Source organism: Geotrypetes seraphini, chromosome 2 (genome assembly GCF_902459505.1).
Source record: "Geotrypetes seraphini chromosome 2, aGeoSer1.1, whole genome shotgun sequence".
NCBI lineage: Eukaryota > Metazoa > Chordata > Amphibia > Gymnophiona > Dermophiidae > Geotrypetes > Geotrypetes seraphini.
The window spans coordinates 217,248,792-217,273,080 of NC_047085.1; the positions used below are offsets into that span (position 1 = coordinate 217,248,792).

The window sequence follows — 24,289 nt, forward strand, 5'->3', positions numbered from 1 at the left end:
TTATGCAAGGATTTGCAAATAAGTGATTGTCCTGCTGTGGAATTTAAATATGTTCATCTTGGGTTCATTTTGATCAGAGGTATAAAAAAGCAATCCTGGAGGGCCAGAAATGACTCTGGTTTTCAGAATATGCCTATTGAATATTCTTGAGAAATATTCACATACATGCAATGGAAACATTAAATATCTCTCAATGGAGGTAGATGAGACAAAATTACTGTATATTTGAATTACAGAAAGCATGGGAAAGGCATGTGGAATTTCATAGAGAGAGGAAGATATAGCAGAGGATGTGAATGGACAGACTGGATGGGTCATATGGATTTTATCGGCCATCATTTTCTATGTTTCTATCTCATCCATATTAATTAGTGATATACAAAAAAACCTTACTTGTTTACAATCTTTTATACCTTGATTTTCACCTTAAGATCATCACATACAATCACATCCAAGTCCCGCTCTTCTGTCATGCACATAAGCTCTTCAGTCCCTAATCTGTACCGTTCACTAGGGTTTAAACAGCCCATATGCATGACCTTGCATTTCTTAGCATTAAATTTTAGCTGCCAATTTGCAGACCATTCTTCAAGCTTCACACCATACACCATCTACTCTATTGCAGATTTTTGTATTATATAATTATTTGGGAGCTGTTCGGGAAAAAAACAAAACACTGTTGGGGTAACTTGGTAATGTTGCATCTCAAATTAGGCATGTTGACGCCATGCACTGTCAGCTCTATCTATTTATTTATTGTGATTTATTTCCCGCCCTCCCAGAAAGCTCAGGGTAGGTAACAGTAGAACAAACACAGATTCAGAGAGCGGGGTAGCAGAAGAATCAGTGGGGGATACAGAAAACAGAGAGAACCTAGGTAAACAAATTATCATCAAGGAGAAGTGTACAGATTCTGTAGGCAGAGGATCTAAGTACAAGGTGAGGATAGCATGTTATCATGTACAGAGGAGAACCAGGAGGGACAAAGGGCATTTGTGGACCGTCGCCATTTTTAGTCCTGTATATTGCAGGTATTGCTGTTCACACCTGAACATTGAGACCCCTGAAGAAGCCAATACCGGTAATTGGCAAAATGGGTCCCGTCAGGCCAGCTGTTCATGTTACACATGTCGGTACATGATTCACAATCAACGACTAAGTTTAAAGCGAAGTGTTGTGTTTTTTTCTCACTATTTTGTCACTTGGATTGAATATGACATAAGTATAAAAGATATATATCCTATCTAGAGTAGGTGGTATAAGGAGCTTGATGAAAGAATCCTTTTACTTACCAAATGCTGGTTCAATCTATTGTATTGCCAAGCTCAGGAATCTGAGAGCTCCTTACCACGTTATAACGATTGTCTATCTCTCTAATACTGGTGATTAAAAAGTCCAATAGCGATTATATTGGAGACACACCAGGTTCAAAACAAATGCAAGGAAGTTTTTTTTCACCCAAAGGGTCGTGGACACCTGGAATGCGCTACCGGAGGAAGTGATCAGGCAGAGTACGGTACAGGGATTCAAACAGGGATTGGACGGATTCCTGAGGGATAAAGGGATCGTGTGATACTGAGGGAGGTGCTGGGATGTAACACAGGTATAGAAAGCTAACCAGGAAATAAGTATAGAAACCCAACCAGGTCGTGCATGTGCAAGACCGGAGGGTTAGGACTTCGATGGGAAGATAGGACTCAATGGGAAACCAAGGTGGCAAGGGGGCCCCTTCTAGTGATTCAGACAGGTCGTGACCTGTTTGGGCCGCCGCGGGAGTGGACTGCTGGGCAGGATGGACCTATGGTCTGACCCGGCGGAGGCACTGCTTATGTTCTTATCACCCATGTTCCACCCACATGTTTGCACCATTGCTGTTACACACTGTAGCACTCATCACTTAGCATTCAGTGCACACATGTGGATGGGCATTTTTGAAAGAATGTCCAAATCAGGATTGAGATGTCCCACTCCTAATGACCTTAGAAAACCTTTTCCATCTCGCAACTATTTTGAAACAGGAAAATTGTTGCAGATTTTGATTCAAAAAAATGTGTGAGAACTTTAGCAATTAATGAACTGAAGCTAGCTCTGTGTTAACTAAAAGGCATAGTCCCCATTAGAGAATGACACGGTGACAAAATTCATCACCATTCCCGTCCCCGCGGATAACCGCGGAAACAATCTTCATGCCATTCTTTAAGGAGAGGGAAGAATCAGAGTATAATTGGGCACAACCACTGACCTGCAAGCTTTGCTTTGAAGAATGCTGGTGTAGAAGCACTGAGGCTGAAATAGACACTAAAAAATGAAATGAGATTATTTCCCGCGGTTATCCGCGGGGACGGGAACGGTGATGAATTTTGTTACCGTGTCATTCTCTAGTCCCCATCCATTTGTTTATGTTTATTAAAAACTTTATATACCGCATAATAGCCAAAAAAGGATCCAAGCAATTTACAATGTATAATTCAAAACAAATTTTGAAAAGAACTCCTTTCAAAAATAGAAAAGGAAAGATATAAAAATTCTATAACAATCAAATTATCAATAATTTAAATTAACTAATTAATACAAACTGAAAATTTTATTAAATAGCTGAATAAATACAGATTGCAGTCCCAGACTCGTTCCTTCAATTTAAAAAAGACAATTGGAAAAAATATGCTTTTAGATGTCTTTTAAAATTTATAAACAATCCTTCTTTTCTCAATTCTATAGGTAGATTGTTCCATAACTGTGGAACTTAATTAAAAAATGCACAATATCTAGATAAGATGGGCCTTTGAGATATGGGGAATAGCTACCCTATTATCATTCAAAGATCGTAATAAACGCTTCGGTGCATAAAATAACACCAAGTTAAAAAGATATGATGGTTGTAACTGAAATAATGCTCGATGTGCCAACTTCAAGATCTTAAATTTGATCCTAAATCCCATTGGCAACCAATGGAATTTCAAATACAGAGGTGTCACATGATCATGAACTTACGCATGGCTTAATAATTGAATTGTAGCATTCTGTACTGTGTGTAGGCGCTTCAGTTGTCCTGTTCCTATACCTGCATATACTAAATTGCCATAAACTAACTTAGATAATACAAAAGCATGTAATGTAATGATTTATGTAATGATTTCTCATCCAGAAAATATGTAATGATTTCTCATCCAGAAAATCTCGAATGGCTCTAAGCTGTCTTAATGCCCCCAAACTATTCTGCATTTGGAAACTAATGCAAGAGTTGGTGTGTAATGTCAGACTGCCATGCTAACAAGTCACACTAATTCCCTTGTTAACTGCTTAGTACATTTTAATAATTAGTGCCCTATGTGAGCTATTTGGAAAAAAAAAAGATCCCTTTTGAGAGCTTCTGCACAAAGGTAGAATGTATGTATGTTTACAAATAATGGCCTGCCATATTGTGCATTTCACTTTGCAGCAAAATGTACATCTGCTTTCTACTGCCAACAATATGGTAGTACACAGCAGATGCACAGATTAATCAAGGCAAAAGATAGATACAGAGACATATGGCAGTCTATACACGTGACTTGCTTAGATATCTCACACATATTGGAAGATATGTTTCAGTCATTTGAAAACAAGATTGTTTTGCGTGCAGTCGCTTTGGTACTCTTTTTATTATGGTCAATGTAGTATTCCCTGTGAGGGATATGTGTTTCAAATGTGACATGACTAGGAATACCTTTGAGAAAGCTAAAACTTACCAGCAGGTAGTGTATCCTGCTGTGCTCTCAAGTATTCACACATGCTGTCAAAGTACTGCAACCATGGCAACAGCTTGTTGTCCTCCCGGCCAAGAACAGGCCTTCAAAATTCTGTGGGCTCATATTTATATATCATAAGGCACCATAAACTACGAGCTTTGCTGCTAGCAATAGCATGATTTTGGTGCCAACTATCCCTGTACATCATAAAATAAACACTTTATTGACAGCCCAGAAAAAAAAGAGATGGCAAATTGTGCAAATATATGAGCATGCCTGTCAAAATTATCAAACATGTATTAGTAGGCACTCATGGGCTGCTCCAAATAGGCTTATTCTTAAGAGGTGATATGAACTACAATAAAATCTCTGCCGAGACAACACTAACCCTGCCCAGTCAAAGACCAAATCCCAGGATCTGAGCGTCCCACCTACTCAAAGAGACTCTGCAGAGAGTTATTGGTATTTAGGTGCATTTAGGACCAGATTCTAAAGACGATGCCTAAATTGGTTAGTACCTAAAAAATAGGTTCTAACCACGTGTCAATCACACTTAGGTGCTGTTTACAGAACTGCAGCTAGAGGTACATATGTCAAAACCTAGGGGGCACATAATAAAAAAAAAAAAGTCCAAAAAGGGGCCTAAATCGGTACTTGGAAGATCAAAAAGCCAGATCAAAGCTAGTTTTAGACGTATATAAAACCAGCTTAGGCTTTTCCCCTGCCTCTAAATGCCTAGAGCAAAAAGAGGCATTTTTAGAGGAGGGGAAAAGGCGGGAGGTGGGCCAACCTAGACTTAGTCGTACAGCAAGTATAACCAAAAACTTGAGCATGTTGCCCAGTCGGAACTTATACGTTTTGACTTAAATCAAGTCAAAACAGGTATAAATTTCAGAAAGGGGCCACTGAACTGATTGTGGCTGCCACAATCATCTCAGCGGCCCTGTCAACCTGCCCACCCCCCACCGCAACAATTGTGGCAGGAGAAATGGCTCATCTCCCTTGCCGTAATCGTGGTAACCCCACCTCCGAACTGCCGCAAACCACAGCAGGATAAATGCCTAATCTCTCCTGCCGCGATCCATCCCCCCCACCCCAGAACCAATACAGGCAGGAAGGAGCCCAAACCCTCCTGCCGAGGTGCAAGCCCCACGACCTCCCCATCCCCCTTTAAAATACAGGCAGGATTGATTCCAGGCCCTCCTGCCCCCAGTGAGCCCCCACCCCTCTAAAATATAGGAAGGAGGGAGCCCAATACCTCCTGCCCATGCCGACCCCCAACCCCCTTAAAATACGGACAGGAGTGATCCCAGACCCTCCTGCTCATAACACCCCCCCATAACCACCCCTGAACCACCGATCAGCCCCCCTGAACCCTGAATTGACCCCTGAACCCTGCGATCCCCTGACCATCACCCCACCACAACACCACCCCTCACCTCCGACACACCCCCTTCACTTACATTAGTTGGCCAGATGGACGGATTCCAAGCCCGTCCACCCAGCAGTCCCACCATTGTCCAAATGATGGGCCTTAGGGCCTGACTAGGCCAGGCACCTACACCCCACCCACAGGAGGAGCCTTAGGTGCCTGGACCAAATGGAATTGGCCCAATTGCCTTAGGTCCCTCCAGTGGGCTAGGCCTTAGGCACATGGGTTGGGTTGGCCTCATGTGCCTAAGGCCCCACCCACAGGAGAGGCCTAAGGCAACTGGGCCAATTCCAGTTGGCCCAGGCACCTAAGGCCCCTCCTATGGGTGGGGCCTTAGGTGCCTGGCCCAATCAGGCCCTAAGGCCCGCCATTCAGACGATGGCGGGCCTGCTGGGCAGACGGGCTTGAGACCCGTCCATCCAGCCAACTAATGTATATGAAGGGGGGATGTCGAGGGTGGGGGTGGTCGCAGGGTTCTGGGGGGCAATCGGGGGTTCAAGGTGGGTAGTTGTGGGGGGGTGCATCATGGGCAGGAGGGCCTGGGATCCCTCTTGCCCATATTTTAAGGTGGATGGGGGGGGGGGGGGTTGCAGGGCTCGCGCCTTGGCAAGAGGGGTTGGGCTCCTTCTACCGGTATTGGTTCGGAGGTTTGGGACTTAGGCTATTTTTTGGTTGATAATGTGTTGTAAGTTTAAACGTAGTGGTGGTCTGGGCGTTTAAACTGCTGAACGTAGAGGTAGGCCATTCTCAAAAAAAAACCCTCATTTTTGACTTTTTTTTTATTTTTTAGAATGGACATTTTCCCTGCTGCTACTTTCGGCATTTAGGGCCTTAGGCCAAAAGGGGACATAGACGTTTTTTTTTAAATTATGCCCCTCCACTAGTCTGAAATATACAGTAGGTGAGAGTTTTAAAGGCCTACATTTCAGGCGCCAAAGATTTTGGAGAATCACACTTGGTGGTGCCTAAATCATGCTCTGCCCATAAAAATGCCCACTTTGGCATTAGGCACTGCTAAGCGCCATGCAATACATGCCTATCTTTTATAGAATTGGATAGGCACCTATCTTCCTTTTTTTTTTTTTTCCCCCCAATTATTGAGCCTATTAAAGGCATTTTGCACATTAACACCCCTCTCCCCCCTTTTACTAAGCCATGGTAGAGGTTTCTATCATGGCCAAAAGTGCTAAATGCTCTGATGCTTATAGAATTCTTCTACTGTGGCTTAGTAAAAGAGGGCCTAAGTTAGGTGTCTAAAAGGCGCCTAACTTTAGGCGCCCTGTATAGAAATTTCCTGTTATTGTCTTGTTGTTTGTGTTTATGAGTATATTTATTGTGTATGTTTTAATATTGAAAACTACTTAGGTCTTATGTGGATTATAAGTACAATAAATAAATAAATAGGATGGTCTGTCAATTTTGATGAATGCCATCCGCAAATAAGGCACACTCATTAAGAAGAGTGCACAGTATTGGTGACATATATTACCAAACAAACATTAAAATGAAAGAACAGTTTTCTGGCTGCCCATATCTGTTTATACATTTCAAATTACAATTTGAATTACATTTAATTTTTTCTTATACTAGATTGCATAAATTCTCCTTAGAATTATCTTAAAGCAATATTCTTTTTTGAGAATGCTGAAGAACTTTTAACATCAAACTGTTATTAAACGAGTACTATGAAGCAGCTCTCTGATGGGTTGGGGAAAAGACAGATGTATTAATGCTTGAGGATATTTCAGATCTTACAAGCTTGGTGGAGGATTCACCAGAGACATTAAAATGAACACAAAAAGTTCTGTGTGTGAACTTTATATCTGAAAAAGAGAAAATTGTGGTTTTAAAATATTTTTCACAAAACAAGGATGCTGTTTTCTACGGGGCTAAGATTAATATTTTTCTGAATGTCTCAGGGATAGCAGCAAACCAGTTGCACCACCTCAGCCAACTTTAAGTATCACTCAACTACACAGGAAAGTGCTTTTTTTTTTTTTTTTTTTGCTTTTAAAACCCTGAACAGTTTCTCTTGGGGCTACATTTTTCCCAGAATCTCCCTGCAGATGCTCAGATAGATGTGCTGATAGAGAATATGCATTTACTAGAGCTGTACATCAATTAAAATTTTAAATCGAACAATTAATTGCAGAAAGCATCCCCACTTTTCCCTCTGTATAGTACAATATATAGATTGTAGATATATATTCTCAAAACTGACACATTTCAATTTTGATTGTCCAATAGAAAGGCATTATATCAAGTCCCATTACTACCTCCCCTCTCCTCTCCTTTATTAAACTAAAAAAATAAAATCATTTATCTTACCTTTGTTGTCTGGTGATTTTATCTTTCTAATCATCTCATTCTGCTTCTCTGGTTCTGTTTCCCTGTGCTCTGAACTTTATTTCCAGGGCCTCCTGTCTAGTCACTCTTTTTTCTTCTCTTTACTTCCTGCTCTATATCCATCTTTCACAATCAACTTTTCTTCCATTTTTCTTCCTCCCTTCCAAATATGTCTCTTCTCTTTCCTCTCCCACCATTCATGGGCACCATAATCTCCTCACTTCCCTTCCCTTCCATGTGCATCCTCTTATCCCTTCCCTCCCTCTCCCCACCACTCTGTGATCACAATATCTTTCCCTGATACCACCTCTTTTGTTTTTTCCATCTTCTATTTTCAGCATCTGACCTTCTCAAACATTACCCCTCCCCCATACCAATCATCCACACTTTTCCCCATCAAATTTTCCTATGCTCCTGAACCCTCTCCTTCTCCTCCTACCCCCCCTTCCCCCAAGAGGTCCACAGTCTCTTTCCCTCTTCTTCTTTAGCAAATTTTCCTGTGCTCCTGAATTATCTCCCTCTCCTGCAGTTTGGTATCTGTCTTCTCCTTCTCCCACCCATTCCTGCTGCCCAGTATCTCTTTCCTCCTTCCCTCCTCCCCCCACCCCCACCCATAATCTGGTATCTTTCTCCTCCTTCCCACCCATCCACCCACCCTTCGTCTCCGAGGTACTGTATCTCTTTCCTTCTCCTCTTTCTCCCTCCCACCGCAGTTCAATATCTTTCTTCAGTTCCTTCCTTCCCTTCCTCCCTCCAATGAAACCTTTCCTACAAGTTCAGCAATACCAATGATTAAGGCAGAGCACTGCTAGCTGGCTAGCCAGCTCCATAGTCTCTTGCTTTCTCTGGAGTCCCAACTACACAGCAACAGGAAGTGATGCATACTTTGTGTTCTCATGTAACTGGGACTCAAGAAACAATGAGAGATTCTGGAGCCAGTTAGCCAGTGGTGGCAGCAGCAGTGGCAGGGCTGAGTTAAGGGGTTCCAGTGTTAATGTAACATTTAACACGTTAAACCCCCCCTTTTACAAAATTGTAGCGTGTTTTTTAGTGCCGGCTGTGGTGGTAACAGCTCCAACGCTCATAGGAATTCTATGAGTGTTGGAGCTGTTACCACCATGGGCGGCGCTAAAAACTGTAGGGGGAGGGTAAATGTGCAGCCCTAATATTTAGGAATTCTATGCAGCTTGAGTGAGTTTTGATGGATCATGACAGAACTGTTTCTGTTGAGCCTTCTTGCATTAAGGGATAGGATATTGTGTACACCTAATTTGGAGACCTTTCTACTAAACTACTTTACTGAAAATCCCACTTAGCTAGTTAAGGTAGCTTAGCAGAATGACACCAAGATGGGGTATTTTTCTATATTTTTGTCTCCAGTTTTTTTTATTTAATTTACTTTTGTTTAACATCCAAGCCTCTTCTTGATGTGAGCTAATTGGTACTGTGCCATATTTTTATTTCTGTTTTCAGAATGCAATATCTAAAAATTGCTACTGTCAATAACATTGATTGTACAGAGAAACTGCAGTTTAAAAATAGCTGCTGAAGTGAACAACAGAAGCAGAACACATTTGAATAAGGCTTTCATTACAGAAAGACCTACAAATCTGAAAAGGGAATTCCAGTACACAGAACAGCCTATGTGTGGTGACTTTCTTAAAATTGCACCATTTAAGGGAAAAAGTTTATACTTGCATCATACCTTTGAGACTCTATCGTAGAAAATTAGTATAAATCTAAGAAGCTGTGGTTTTTTAATTCCCTTTAAATTCACTTATCACCTGACAGTCCACCTGTTCTGGCCCACAGATCTGGAATAATCTCCCACCCAGATATCCACAGGTAACATTAATTTGCAAAGTTCAAGACAGCTTTAAAACCTATTTTTCCCATAAGGGTTTTGAGGTTGCACCAGAGTGCCCATCTGAATAGTTGGTCTGCCTGTATTTGCACTCAGCTGATTTATTGTTCTTTGTGAAAATGTTTTGTGAATCTTTTCCATAGACTTCTTTTCCAAGCTTTTATCAAGTTGTGTAAGGGTTTGATTTTCTTTTTTGCATAACGCTGTGGTAAAAGCTCATAGGAATTCTATGAGCATCAGAGCTTTTACTGCAGCAGTCTACAATTAAAAAAAAACCTAATATGGCTTGATAAAAAAAGTGGAGGGGATGTTATTGTAAATCACATTAACCCACTCACTGGAATTTACAATATATCAAATCTTGAATAAATTGTAGACTGTTGCTTTGGAAATATTTGAAATAAATGTTGTCACTATCCAATATGAACTTTTTTAGATCTTCAAAATTTGCCTTCAAGTTCTATGAAGGAAGGTTAAAAAGACTTGGACTTTGAGGTGATGGAAAATAAGGCAGATTTTTATATAAGAAGTTTTTAGGAGTTTTTTTTATTAAGCTGAGGTAAAAAGTGGCCTCAGTACACCATTATGCAGGTTCATCCTATGTGCTAAGTTCATTTTTACCACAGCTGGAAATGGCCAATTTTCCTGTTTTTTGAATTAATGGCCATGCACAAATTTTGTCATTAGTGCACAACAATTAAAAATATTAACGTGAACACTTACCAAGACCTATATTTTAGGCAGCATCTCCCAATTTCTGTATATAGTGCCTGATTTTGTGTGCACATTGGTATGCATGTACAACTTAATTGATTAACTAGCCTAATCAGTGCTGATAGTTCTGTATAACATTATTTTTATTCCTGGGCAGTAAATTTAATTTCCTAATTGCTCATGCTTAAAAAGTATAGAAAATGTCTGTAATTTTCATAAAACTTTGCATTTGTGACTAGGATAGTCAAATTCTGCAATTTATGTATTTAAAATGTGGAAACACCAAGGGCCTGATTCTCTAAAGGATGCCAATCTCAGCTACCACCTAAGAAGCGGCCGCCTATCGCATTTCAGTCATGCATCAGCATCCTTTAAAGAATTGCATCTTTTTTTTTTAATATAACAGAGGCCTTAAATGTAGGCCAGAATTTCACAGGCCTACATTTAAGGAATCTGACTCGCACCTACAGGGATCTCAAAGTCCCTCTTTGAGGGCCACAATCCAGTCGGGTTTTCAGGATTTTCCCAATGAATATGCTTGAGATTTATGTGCATGCACTGCTTTCAATGCATATTCATTGGGGAAATCCTGAAAACCCGACTGGATTGCGGCCCTCGAGGAGGGACTTTGAGATCCCTGTGCACCTACAAAGATGCATAAGGCTACTTCCAGAGGAAACCGTGCTCAAACCAACCTTGGGCATTGGTAGGTGTGCCTAAACACCTTCATAGGCACGAGTCAGACACCTATATTGTAGGCATGCTTCACCGTTTGGATTTTTTTTTTTTTTTTACAAGCATTCCGATTGGCTGGTGAGACGGTGGTAAGATGTCTATAGCTGCCTACAATTGGGATGCCATTTGTAGAATCAACCACAAATTTTCATTTTTTCATTCTTATGAAGTTATAAAAAAAATAACATATGAATCACAATTAACATATTTATATTGAAGTTATACAAAGATGACCACAGAAGATTTAGAAGTGAGTAGTTTTTTGAGATTTGCAGTTATATTGTAAGTTACTTTCACAAATCAGCCACCAGATGTCTCCCATTATATTGTTCTTGGTAGTGGCATTCGAAGTCCAGTTCATTCTAGTGAAAACGCTCATCTTGCTCTTCTGAGTATGCTCCCATATTCTCCTTGAATGTCTCAAGATGAGCATCAAGGACATAGACTTTATAACCATCCTAAAGCCCACTTTACTGTAATTCTTCACCAGATTTTCAACCAACTCCATTTTATCAACCTTGTGAATGCCCAAGAAGCCCAGAACCACTGCGACAAAACTGTTTCAAGCCATTTTCTCCTTCCTAGTTAACTTCTTAGGAAATTCCTTGCACTCCAAGATCTTCCTTATCTGTGGTCTTATGAAAACACGAGCTTTGAATTTTGTCTCACACAGATTAGGGAAGATGTCTTGAAGGTCCTTGAAGGCTGCCAACTATCTAGAGCTCTGTCAAATTGTTTCATTAGGCCCAATTTGATGTGCAGTGTTGGCATCAGCACATTTTGGGGGTCCACCAGTGGTTCCCATTTGGCATTGTTTTTCCCCACAGAGAACTTGGTCCGCTGTGGCCAGTCTCACGTTTGGTAGTGCGCCTTTGTGTCCTATAGCTCCAAAGGCAGAGATAGGGTGGAAACTTGGTAAAACTGCCTTAGAGACCCATTAGGAATGGCTACTATTTTAAAGTCTCCGATGACCTCACAGCAATACTCATCATACTTCAAGGCGCCTAGTAATGTCTTGATGCTGTTGTAATCATCTTTGAGGTGCACTGAATGAGCCAGTAGAAGTGACAGATAATTCTCAAAAGACAGCAGTGTTGCTTTTCTCCTAAAAAAACATTACCAGAATGCCCACTATATTTTTCCATGAAAGGAGTCCGCTTAGAATTCTCATCCAAAACCAAAATCTTAGGTGTAACAATAGATAATACCCTAAGTTTTTATTATCATGTTTCTAGATTGGTTTATTCATCTTTCTATGCTCTCCGGCAAATTCAATTTGTTCATTTCTTTAACAAAATTCACTCCGTATTCTTATACATTCCCTTGTTTTGAGCAAATGACTATTGTAACTCCATTCTCATTGGCCTTCTGAAATATCAATTACATTGTTTACAATTAGTTCAGAACATTGCTGTAAGATTACTTCTTCGCTGTTCTAAGTTTGATCACATCACACTACTTTTAAAATCAGAACACATCTTACCGGTGTCATATCACATTCCTTTTAAATATAATATTCTTGCTCATAAGATTCTATTGAGTTCCTTCTTTTCCATATAGTTTTCTGGATCCATACTTGTCACATTGAACTTTACGATCTTCACAACAACAGTTATTAGTAGTTCTGCTCATTCTGCTAACTCTTCCTCAATTTTTATAGGAATTCTTCATTTTCTGTTATGGCTCCCACTCTCTGGAATTCTCTACCTCTTTATCTCTGTACAGAAAAATCATTTGTGAATTTCAAGACACAACTATAGGCATATTACTTCTCCTTGGCATTCTGTTCTTAATCTTCTTGGTAACCTTTCTCTAAAGTTACGTCTTTGGCTTTATCTTAACTAATGTGGGCAGAACAAACTGCTGTAGTTTTTTCCCTTACCGTATTGTTCATTCCTTCACTTTCTCCAACCTTTTTTGTTTGTTGTAACCTACTGACTCCATTCTTTCCTCTTCTCTCCTTGTTGGTTTGATTGTTTAATTGTATTTTATGTTTCCTACCTTTTTTAATTTTTATATTTACTTATTTTAAACTTTTATTGTAAACTGCTTAGATTTACCCTTGGTTTAATATTTGCGGTATATTAAATAAATTGAACTTGAATTTGAAATTGTTTCTATTATGGAGCAGCATGGCTTTGATGCTACTGGATGAACTGTCTGCTACTCTTTCAGGTAGAGGTGATTCCAATTGCCTCAAACAGAATGGTCACAGACTGGCAGAAGCAGTGCCCATCTTGACTGGTAAAGAAGTTGGAAAAAGCTTGGTGACACTTCTTCTGATCTGTCACTTACTCACTTTCATCCAAGTTCCACTGCTTGAAACTAGATGTCAAACGTTTGGCACTGGATTTGGTTAAACCAAGATCTCTCATCAAGTCGTTGAGGTCTTATTTGGTTTAGATAGCTGTTTAGGTCTTTATGGTTTGGATGGTATGGGTTTCTCTCATCAGCTGCACCAATGATATTGTAAACTGAATCTACATCTCCCCCGCTCTTCTGAAGACAGCTGCTCTCTCTCTTTGGAGAGTGGGTAAGGGGATCTCTGGGCAATGTGGCACCAGGGTGATGGATGAAGGAATGTCTGGTTATGTAACTGCAGATGCATGCTTGCCAGTTCAATGTTTAGAAGGGTCCACCATGCAAAAATCGCACTTGCTTGGGTGGTCATTGGGTTCCTACCAAATTCTTGGGATAGAAAACTTTATGGCTCTCTTTTTCCCCTCTGTACCATTCTATACCAAATGCTCTGTATAGAGATATTTATTGGGTGTATGTTAGTGGGGTTGTCAGGAAATCTAGGATGATGATAAGGCCACATTTTGAAGCTGTGGAAGGAGTGGAAAAGACATATGTAATTAACAATAGCAATTACAAATCATTGGCCAAAAGCAGTTCCCTGCTGTTTTTATGCTCAAGCAGGAGAACAATCATTAAATAGCAAGCACACTGTTGATTCTGTTGTCGAGGCAGGAGAGCCGTGAAATGAGCAAGTGATTGCTTATCTTATGCCAAAGTACAAATGTGAGTGTTCTTCATTCTGTCCCTGAGAAAGGACTGAAACAAAGTGTTTTGTCAGATGAAGAGTTTGGCTCACATAATTCAGAGAAAAGTTTTTTGTTCTTGATTTTAACAAAACATCTCTTATTGTTTTGCTCTCGGCATTGATAAATTTGAAGATTCATTCAATTTTTCTTCTGAATATTTATCTTATATTTATGGCTACACTTAGATTAATTAGTTTATAGTGTTTGGAAAATGGCTATACAATAATGCATTGATTAGAGCACAGTTTACTTATCTCCCTTTTACAAAACTAGCGCAGTTTTTAGCACTGGCTATGGCAGCAACAGCTTTGATGTGCATAGGAATTCTATTAGCGTCGGAACTGTTAATACCGAGGCCAGCAATAAAAACCATGCTACGGTTTTGTAAAAGGGGGGGGGGGGGGGTGTTTAATATATTAATTTAAGGGTATTGTGTTAAACGATGTAAAAGGTGGTCCAGTGACATTTGTTGAATCTAATTTGCCACCTGAAATGCCATTGGGAACTCATTTTCTCTGATTGGCGGAGACCTTGTAACTGACTTCACTTCCCATTGTATTTTCACAATTATATTTTTATTTAAGAACATAAGAAGTGCCATCTCTGGATCAGACCTATGGTCCATCAAGTCCGGCGATCCGCACACGCGGAGGCCCAGGTGTACACCAGGCATAATTTGTTGTCACCCATATCCTTCTATGCCCCTCATAAGGAGATTTGCTTCTAGTTTGCTTTTAAATCCTAGGACGGTCGATTCCGCAATAATCTCGTCGGGGAGAGCATTCCAGGTGTCCACCACTCATTGCGTGAAGCAGAACTTCCTGATATTAGTCCTGAACTTGTCCCCCCTTAGCTTCATTCCGTGTCCTCTCATCCGTGTCAAATTGGACAATGTAAATCGCTTTTTCTGCTCTATTTTGTCTATTCCTTTCAGTATTTTGAAGGTCTCGATCATATCCCCCCACAGTCTTCTCTTCTCAAGGGAGAACAATCTCAGTCTCATAAGTCGATCCTCGTATTCCAGTTTCTCCATTTGTCAAATTGTTGTGGGCCACTTCCCAAATCTATTTAGTAAAGATTTATTTTTGGTTTGAAATGGTTTAGAACAGGGGTGTCCAGCCTTTTTGCTTCCCTGGGCCGAATTGGCCCCAAAAAAATGTTTCTGGGGCCGCACAAATGTGCAAACGCTGCAGCAAGACAGAGGAGGGAGCCGGCAAGACAGTAAACACGGGGGAGCAGCAGAGGAAAATACTGCGCCGCCCTCAACCGGGGCCACACAAAATACTTCACGGGGCCGCAGGTTGGACACCCCTGGTTTAGAACATACCTTTTAGGGAGGAAAATGGAAGAGGAATAATTTCACTTGAAGGGCATGTTAAAAGGAGGGTGCTTCAAAGATCTTCATTGTCAGTGATGTTGTTTAACATCTATTTTGCCCCCTTGGGTAAATTTTTAGAAGAGATTGAGGTATTTTTTTCATATGTATGCAGATGATGTTCAGTTTCATTTTCAGATTATAGAATGGGGTGAAAGATTAACTTCTGAATTGAATGGATTTACGAGTAAGATTAGTAAATGGATACACCTGTGTTGGCCTTGTGTTGGTAGCGAAGACAGAATTCATGACTGTGGGTAATGTAAAAGAACATCTTTGGCCATAGAGGGGCTGATTCTCTAAATAGATGTCTTACCACCTTCTCCCCGGCCAATTTGGACATGCATTTCTAAAAAAAAAAAATAAATATGTGTGAGGATGGATGCCTACATTTTAGGCTCGTGTAGCACTTCTACAGAGATGTGTAAGGACACTTAATCAAGCCCAAGGTGGGGTGTGGTCGTGGTTTCACCTGGAAGTTGGCTTGAGTGGGCTTAAGTATCCCTATGCATCTCTGTAGACAGGAAACAGATGCCTGAAATGTAGGCCTGCAAAATGCTGGCCTAATTTCCCAATCCAACAGTATACGCCACTTGCCATCAGCTAATCGCAACACAGGAATCCCCAATCAGCTGAGCCAGCAGGACTCCCAGAGTGTTGTTACTATCTGTCATGTTAACAGCATTGTTAAGGTTGGTACTATAAGGTCTGTGAGTTTATATAATTTAAAGCAAAACGTACAGTGCATCTTTGGATAATGTGAAGTGAAATATATTATTTTTTTATTTTATGAAATATTTAGGAAATAGGGAGAAAATACAAGCAAAAAGGAACCACACTATTCATTTTTTTTTTTTCTTTCTTTGAACTGACATGAACAATGCTAACAGTGTTTTTTGTCATTTCATGCTTTGTTTACTTAATGCTACTAATCATAGGAATCTTCGGAAAAAACATAAACAGTTCAGCCTTTTCTGAAGTGTGCTTAAACATTGCAAATGTCAGTTCGCACATCAGAAGTGTTGTTACTATCGTTTAGCCAGGCAATTTCATGTCAGCAGGCATTGTTAAGGTTAGTGCTGTAACTTCTGTAAGTTTACATAACAGATCCCCACTAATTAGCAATGAGGTCCATAATTAAGTAATCCATCTCATTCCCTCATTCTCAACCATGTTAGCACTCAAGAAAATGAACTGTACATTGGGAAGTATAAAGTATCTGTTCCTGAAATACTTAGGAAACCAACCTACACAATCTTCAGTGAATTCAGGGGGGCGGTTACTTGGAATGGGCAGACTTGGTGGGCTATAGCCCTTTTCTGCCGCCATTTTCTATGTTTCTATGTTTCTAATCTTAGTCCTCAACAAACGATCTCTAGAACTGTTAATCACTAAGTCAGTACTTTGTTTATTCCACTCAATCTGTAACATCTTTAATCATTGTAAACCGCATAGAACTTCACGGTCCTGCGGTATATAAATTGTTATTATTATTATATAAATTACTTTACATACTTTGTTTCATTGCATGTCATTGATATTGCTTGTTGTGATTGTGTGATTGTATGTGATTGTATGATTGTATGTGATTGTATGATTGTATGTGATTGTTGTGATTGTATGTGATTAACGTACTTGAACTATGTTTTTAACATTAGCACATTAGCCTATTGCTCAACAATCAACAAACACAATTAAATGACTATTTGGGACCATACTTTTTATAACTGTAGGCAGAGCATACATTTACCTGTCCTGCTTTTGCATTTTCACACACAAAAGTATCATAGTATTTAGCAAACTCTGGAGCATGGTCATTAATGTCTAAAATCTTGATGAACACAGGAACATAGCTGGTTTGCTTTGGATTGCCTAAAAAGAAAAATGGTTAACTATATTATTCAATAGCAAGGCAAAGTGAAATATTTAAGGGTTCCTTTTATAAAGCCGCAGTAGAGGTTTCTGTTGCAGGCCGGTGAGGTAAATGCTCCGACACTCAGAGAATTCCTGAACATTTACCTCGCTGGCCCGCAGTAGAAACCTCCGCCACAGCTTTGTAAAAGCCAGCACAAACAATCTGTTCTTTCAAAAGATTAATTTCTGTGTAGGTAAGAGCATATACTGTACAAAATAAACCTAGCTTATGTTTTCAATTTGTTAATTTTTGTTTACAGAGGGGGGTTTACGTGAAAAAAAGACCAAATAATTTAATATAATTTGCTCTATGTGGCTATTTTTGGTATATTAAGGCCCTCTTTTACAAAGGCGCGCTAAGCGTGCTGAAACAATGCGTGCGCTAACCGCTAATGTGCCCATGCAAGCGTTAGTCTTAGCACGTGTTTAGCGCGTGCTAAAAATCTTAGCGCACCTTTGTAAAAGAGGGGAGTAAGTATTTTACTTTTTTTAGGCTACCTCTGTTATACCAAGGGTTTCAATTGGGTCTTTTCCAGATAATGAACAATGATTCATGACTGCACATGAGTTTCTTTGGTTAGATTTTATAGAAACATGAATCACAATTAACTAATTGACTGCTTAGTCAGAAATGTATAAAATTAAATGCAATTTAGTAAGCAACATGGCGTCATCAGAAATAGAGCCTCTTGACTTCGACTTCCCATTACTGTTAAACATGAGGAGATTTATGGAAACCTGTTTGAAAGTCATTATGTCAATTTTACCCCTACCTCAGACCTGAATCCCTGAGTGTTACTGCTGTCACTTCTTACCAGTGTGCAGGAATTCCTGATTCTGATAGTAATAGTGCTGCTGTTAAAGTAGGGTTTGAAATATCAAAGCTGATCTCGCAAGAAAATCCTGTTAATTCCACTCTACCACAGGAGAAATAGCAGGAATGCATATGGAAGGAGAAACACAGACAAAGTGTGCTGATAAGAGCTTCAGAAAAAAAATGAAGGGAAAGTAGCATAAAGAAAGTAAAGGAGATGGATGAATGGAGACAAATAAGAAAATGAGTCAAAGACATGGTGATAATTTAAAAGGCAGTTCTACACACAAGTGCATAAAAAGCGTGAGTTACTTACTTGTAAGGGGTGTTATTCAAGGACAGCAGGCAGATATTCTCACATCATCCACTGAACCCTTATGGACAGTACAAAAGTATACTGTCTCTTTAAACTTTTTGCAAGTCTCAAAACTGCCTGTACCGCACATGCATCAGTGACTTCCCACCCAACATTGGCTCATGGGACTATCAGTTCTGCAAAAAAGCCATAAGGGGAGGTGGGAGGGTTGTGAGAATATCCACCTGTTGTCCTCCGATAACACCCATTACAGTTAAGTAATTGTGCTTTATCTTAGGACAAAGAAGCAGTACTGCATATTCTCATATGTGAGACTCCCAAGGTGGAAGCAAAAGAGTTGAAGGGTAGTTGCCTTTTAAGTTGAGAATAAATTTTGTAGAACTGCTTGGCTGAATCAACTATCTCGTCTGGAATAATTCTCCAGACAGTAGTGGGACGTGAAGGTATGAGCTGAGGCCCAAGTGGCTGCTTTACAGACATCTTCAATAGGAGTGTAGCATAGATAAGCTACTAAATTTGCCATAGCCCTAACTTTATGTGGTGTGACATGACCTTCTAGTGTCTTCCCAGCCCAAGCATAGCAAAAGATAATACTGTCTGAAAGCCATGTAGTTCTCTTGGTGACAGGGAGTCCAAATCTGTTTTGATCAAATGAGAGGAACAATTGAGTAGAAGTCCTATAAGGTTTGGTTCTATCCAAGCAGTAATCAAGAGCACACATACAGTCTAATGTGTGGAGTGTAGTTTCACCAGGGTGACCTTAGAAAGAAATTTGGCATGGATGTGTGCAGAGAACTACCCTATCATGGTAGAATGTTGGATATGTTGGATCTGAGACAAGCACTTGTAGTTCACTGACTAGGCATTGAAATTTGAAAAAGTAAACAGCCAAATTTATCCAATGTTCTTCCTTCTTTGCTAGGAGGTATGCTAGAATAGATTCTGGAACTGCTAGTCTTCTTCAGTGTAGATTCTACAAGTAGTGATTAATGTTGGCATTGTGGGTTGTCAAATCCTAGACAAGATTGAACTCTGTACAAATAATCTAGTTTCCTTGGAGCCACAGGAACTAGAAGTGGTGCTTCCCAATTTTTAAATGTGGAGAGGCAATCAAAACATACATCTAAGTCTGATTTGGGCAGATGGTGCTAGATGCTCAAAGTTGGCAATGGGAAATTGCCCATTTTCAAAAAATACATCTAGAATTTTTATTTATTTATTTTTTTAATCATCTATCTGGACGTCCAGGCTATTGTTTGTCCAGACTGCCAGGATGTTTATCTTTATATCACATTTTTGACCAAAATTTTGTCCAAGTTCCAAATGTCCAGAACAAGACCATTTGGATGTGGGAGGAGCCAATCTTGTAATGGACTGGCCACCCAGACATGGCAACAGAGCAATGGGGCACCTTACAGCTGTGAAGTTCACAAAAAGGTACTACATAAACATTTCACCAGGACTACCTTATAGGTTATAACAAACCCCGCAAAACACCTCCACAATCCACCATTCCCACCTGTCTACATCCCCAATAGCCCTTATGGCTGCAGGTGGCACCTATATGGCAGTAGAGCTGGGGTTTGGGGGTTGTTTTTGGGTGCACATGTTCCACCATAAATATAGTTGTTAGAGTGGCTTATAGGCCTGAGTCCTCTTCTCTATGGTTCGCTAGCCCAACCCCAGGCTATTTAAGACATCTGTGTGCAGCTCTACTAGGCTTTCCTATACCAGGTGCTAATGTTCTGGAGACTTTTTTATTTTGATCTTTGGGGGAGGGGGGGAAGGGGGTCAGTGAATACTGGGGAAGTGTGTGTGGGTCTTTACTTTGTCTCTGCAGTGGCTATCTGGTCACTTTTTGGCACTTATACCTGTTTTTACATTAACTCAGCACCATTTAAGTTTCGTCGAGAATGTCTAGTAAAACCTTTGATAATCCCTGCAGGCCTACTAAGTCTAGGTTGGCCCCATTAAGTCTAAGTCCCTGCCCCCATCCCATCCTAACCACTCCTCCAAATATGCCCCTTGAGCTCTAGATGCACAGTGACAATCAGAGGCATTAAAAGTCCCTCGTATCAATATACCAGCATATTATTCCAATAAATAATCAATTCAAACTTATCAGTAAAATTATTAATAAATTATGGTGAAAAGTGCTCAGTGTCCTTTGTCTCCTGCACAATTGGTGCCGCTAAGAGAATAAATAAATGGCCACGAATTTGGTCCTGGAGGATGAGATGTACGGTGTCAGCATCTATGAGACAAACTTGGTTTTTTCTGTTGCATAGAGCGTTGTTGACCCCTGTTAGATTGCAAAAATTGGATAGTTCTTTGTCTAATAGATGTTGGCACTGCCATCTAGAAGTAGGAACTTTAGATCATTTATTGTTTCATTGCCCATATATTATGAATTTTTGGAAATCAATTTGGGACCAAATTAATAATTTATTAGATAACCCAGTGGCATTATCCTATGATACTGTGATTTTTGGTATGGAAATGAGAGCAAAAAGTCAGATTTCTGCGAACAACAATAAATTGTTACTTATAATGACTGGGGTTGCCATTCAGCAAATTACATATAATTGGAAGGATTGGAAGAGACTAAATTACATTTTTAGGTGGAACTCTTTGTGCTATATTTATAAAATGGAAAGATTTATTGCAGTACAAAGAGGGTATTTCAAGAAATTTCAGGATGTTTGGAAACCATTAGCAAAATTTTGTAAGGATTAGTTGAAAATGTTTCCCTTTTATATATCAATTAATTTGGGTAGGGTGAGGGATATTTTATTAATATGTTTTTTTTATAAGATTATGGAATATATGGTAGGGAGGGGTGGGAAGGGGGAGGGATAAAAATTTATGTACTGTACAAATGAAAGATGGTAAAATGATATATTTATTGTTAATGTGTTTGAACATATATATTCATTTAATGTAATTTTGAAAATGAATAAAGAATTTATAAAAAAAAAAAAAAAAGAGAGAATAAATCCTGCCTTGGCATGCTTGGGCGGTTGCACTCCATTTTTCTTTGTGGGTCGACTGCCCGCAGAATTTGATATGGTCTGTCTGCTTTGACTTTAGTGAGTATTCCAACTAAATAATATCTTTTTATGTCCTCAGTGTTGTGGATTTTCTTGCAGGTTCCCTCTTGTTGGGCTTAGTCATTTTTAATAGTTATAAGTGAAGTAAAAGATTTAAAATAGGATACATCTTGTATAAATTTTAAATACAGGTGGGAAGAGGTTAGTCCATGTTTAAGTGTTGATTCATAGATTTGATTAGGGGAAGTGGTTTTTAAAAATAAATTTTCATTCTTATTTTTAATTTTCCTTTTCTTTTGTGTTTATTTTTAGTATAAACTCCTCCTGAAGTAGCCCTTTTTGGGTGAAACTTAGGACTAAGTAGAGGAGCAGCCAAATCTATTGTACTTTATTAGCATAAGTCACTTTGAACACAAGTCACTTTGAAGCAGAGTAGAAAAAAAGAAAAAAAATATCCTGATGGGCCACTTTGTAGTCATAGATGACTACACTTTGTAGATGACCAGTTTCTTCAAATAGTCAGATAAGTGCTTTTATGTTTTATTGCATTGAGAAGGCTAGTAGTGTAACATCTAACAAAAGAAGTAAACAGTTCAATATAACAAACTGATAGGACTGAAAAGTGATATGATGGTCCCAAATTTGTTCTCTTAGCAGCACCGATCATGCAGGAGACAAAGGACACTGAGCACTTTTCACCATAATTTATTAATAATTGTAATAATAATTATGAATTGATTATTTATTGGAATAATATGCTGGCATATTGATACAAATGTTTAGAAGAGTATATTAGATATTATCATATATACTCCTATTAGTATTAAGTATTAAAAGTCCCTCAACATGTCCAGAAAGCTGGCTTGATTATAGGCATTTGGACGACTTGTCTTTTAGGTTGTCCAAGTGCCGACTTGGTCAGGTTTTTAGACATGTTTAAATTTTGATTATGGGCTCCATATTATATTTCATTAAGTTGTGAAAGGGAAGATTTAGACAATCCATTAGTATCTGCTTGTAGTCTAAAGCAGGGGTGTTCAACCTGCGGCCCCGTGAAGTATTTTGTGCAGCCCCAGTCGAGGGCAATTCAGTGTTTTCCTCTGCTGCCCCCGGGTGTTTACCATCTTGCCGGCTCCCTCCTCTGTCTTGCTGCAGCGTTTGCACGTTAGTGTGGCCCCAGAAAATATTTTTTCAGTCAATGCGGCCCAGGGAAGCCAAAAGGTTGGACACCCCCAGTCTAAAGCATCAAAGAGTTCTGACCTTGGTTCAGACTGACTTTCTCTTGATTGGGAGAGTTTAACTCATTTGTCTAATAAATCTTGTAAAGGGCAGGCTCTCTTGTAGTGATCTCCTGTGAGGAGGTGGATGAGATGGATCTGATGAAATTCCATATGATTCGTTGGCTGAGAGCTCTGGATACTCAGAGGAGGAATAGTGTGACAAATCATAGTCATATTCCTCAATGTCATATGTTGATGATGAATAATATCGACATAATCAATGAGGAGAGCATCAAGATTTCTGTTGAGACGGAGAAGAGCACTGATTATGACGCAGAGGAGAGCATCAAGAAGTACTCTGAGATGCTCTATGACATTGATATGATGGAGATCTAGAGAAGAGCTTCAATGTCTCCATGATGTCTCTCTCCTCGACTTCAACTGACATTGGTAGAGAGTGTGAGACCTGGCTCTCAATGTCTTTGTTGAGTGATAAATGGGCTGGGCTGGTACCAGTTGTGTCATTGCAGTGTTTTGAACTGCTTGAGACTGTAACATGTCAGCAAACCCCCTTTATAGTATCTCCCTCATTTGATCTTGGAGGGAAGATATCAGTACTGTGGTACAGATGATGCAGTTGGTACTGGGTGTTGAGGTGTTGGTGACCTCTTGAAGAAGCATACCTTTTAGGAGACACTACCAGAAAAGAGAGCAACCTTGTTCCCATGTGTCAATGTTTTGAATGTGTCGATTGTGTGGATGCCTTTCACTATCTCTCTTCACTTATCTCCCCTATGATCCCCCCTGTGAGCTCCACTTAGCTGGTAAGTCCCTCTTATCAGTGTCCTTCTCAACTGCCAACTCCAGACTCCAATCCCTTTTGCCTTGCTGCACCATATGCTTGGAACAAACTGCCCGAATCCCTAGGGTGGGCTCTATCTCTGACAGTGTTCAAGGCCCGTTTAAAAGCCCACTTGTTTGACAGTGCTTTCAACTCCTAACTCCTCTTGGCTTGGGGCCTGCATCCCCTACCCTCTATGTTATGTCTTGTCTGTCCAAGTTAGATTCTAAGCTCTTCTGAACAGGGACCATCTATAAATGTCAAAATGTACAGCATTGCGTACACCTTTCAGCGCTATATAAGTGATAAGAAATAGTACTAGTAGTAGTAGCTTATGCTTGTTAACCTTTTTACTGGTATCTTCCAATGTTTGTAGTGGCAATGATGTAGAAATCGAGTGAGATGTTGATGTCGGTGTTGGCTTCAATGCTGAAGATGGAACTTACATGTCAGCACTGAAGGTTACAGACATCCTCAATGTTCCTGATGTTGTTGCAAATATTTTTCCAAATCAAAGCTATCTAGCCTTCAGTGACCTCTTTTGAAGTTGAGAGCAGCGCTGACAAGTGTCTACACAGTAGTCAGGGCGAGGATACTGAACACACCAATTATGTGGATCAGTGATTGAAATGATCCTTTTTCACCAAGTGTACCACATGAATCTACTAGAAGGCTTTGACATGGAAGGAAAGACTGCCAATATGTGGGCAGTCTAAAAGCTTGCAAAAGCTTAAAGTGATACTACACTTTTCACTGTCCATACCGGGCTCCATGGATGATGTCACCCACATGTGAGAATATGCTGCCTGCTTGTCTAAGGATAATCAATCATCCTACTTATGTTACTGGCACATTGATCATCCTACTTAAATGCACACATTTATACCAGAAAC

General features: G+C 39.8%; 1 protein-coding gene across 1 annotated transcript in view; it reads right to left on the reverse strand.

The window, feature by feature from the left end:
• CDH9 (cadherin 9) overlaps positions 1 to 24,289 on the reverse strand; it is a 249,558-nt gene that overhangs the window by 29,461 nt on the left and 195,808 nt on the right. The window contains 1 exon segment of the mRNA XM_033933251.1: positions 16,992 to 17,113. Coding sequence (XP_033789142.1) covers positions 16,992 to 17,113 — 122 coding nt within the window.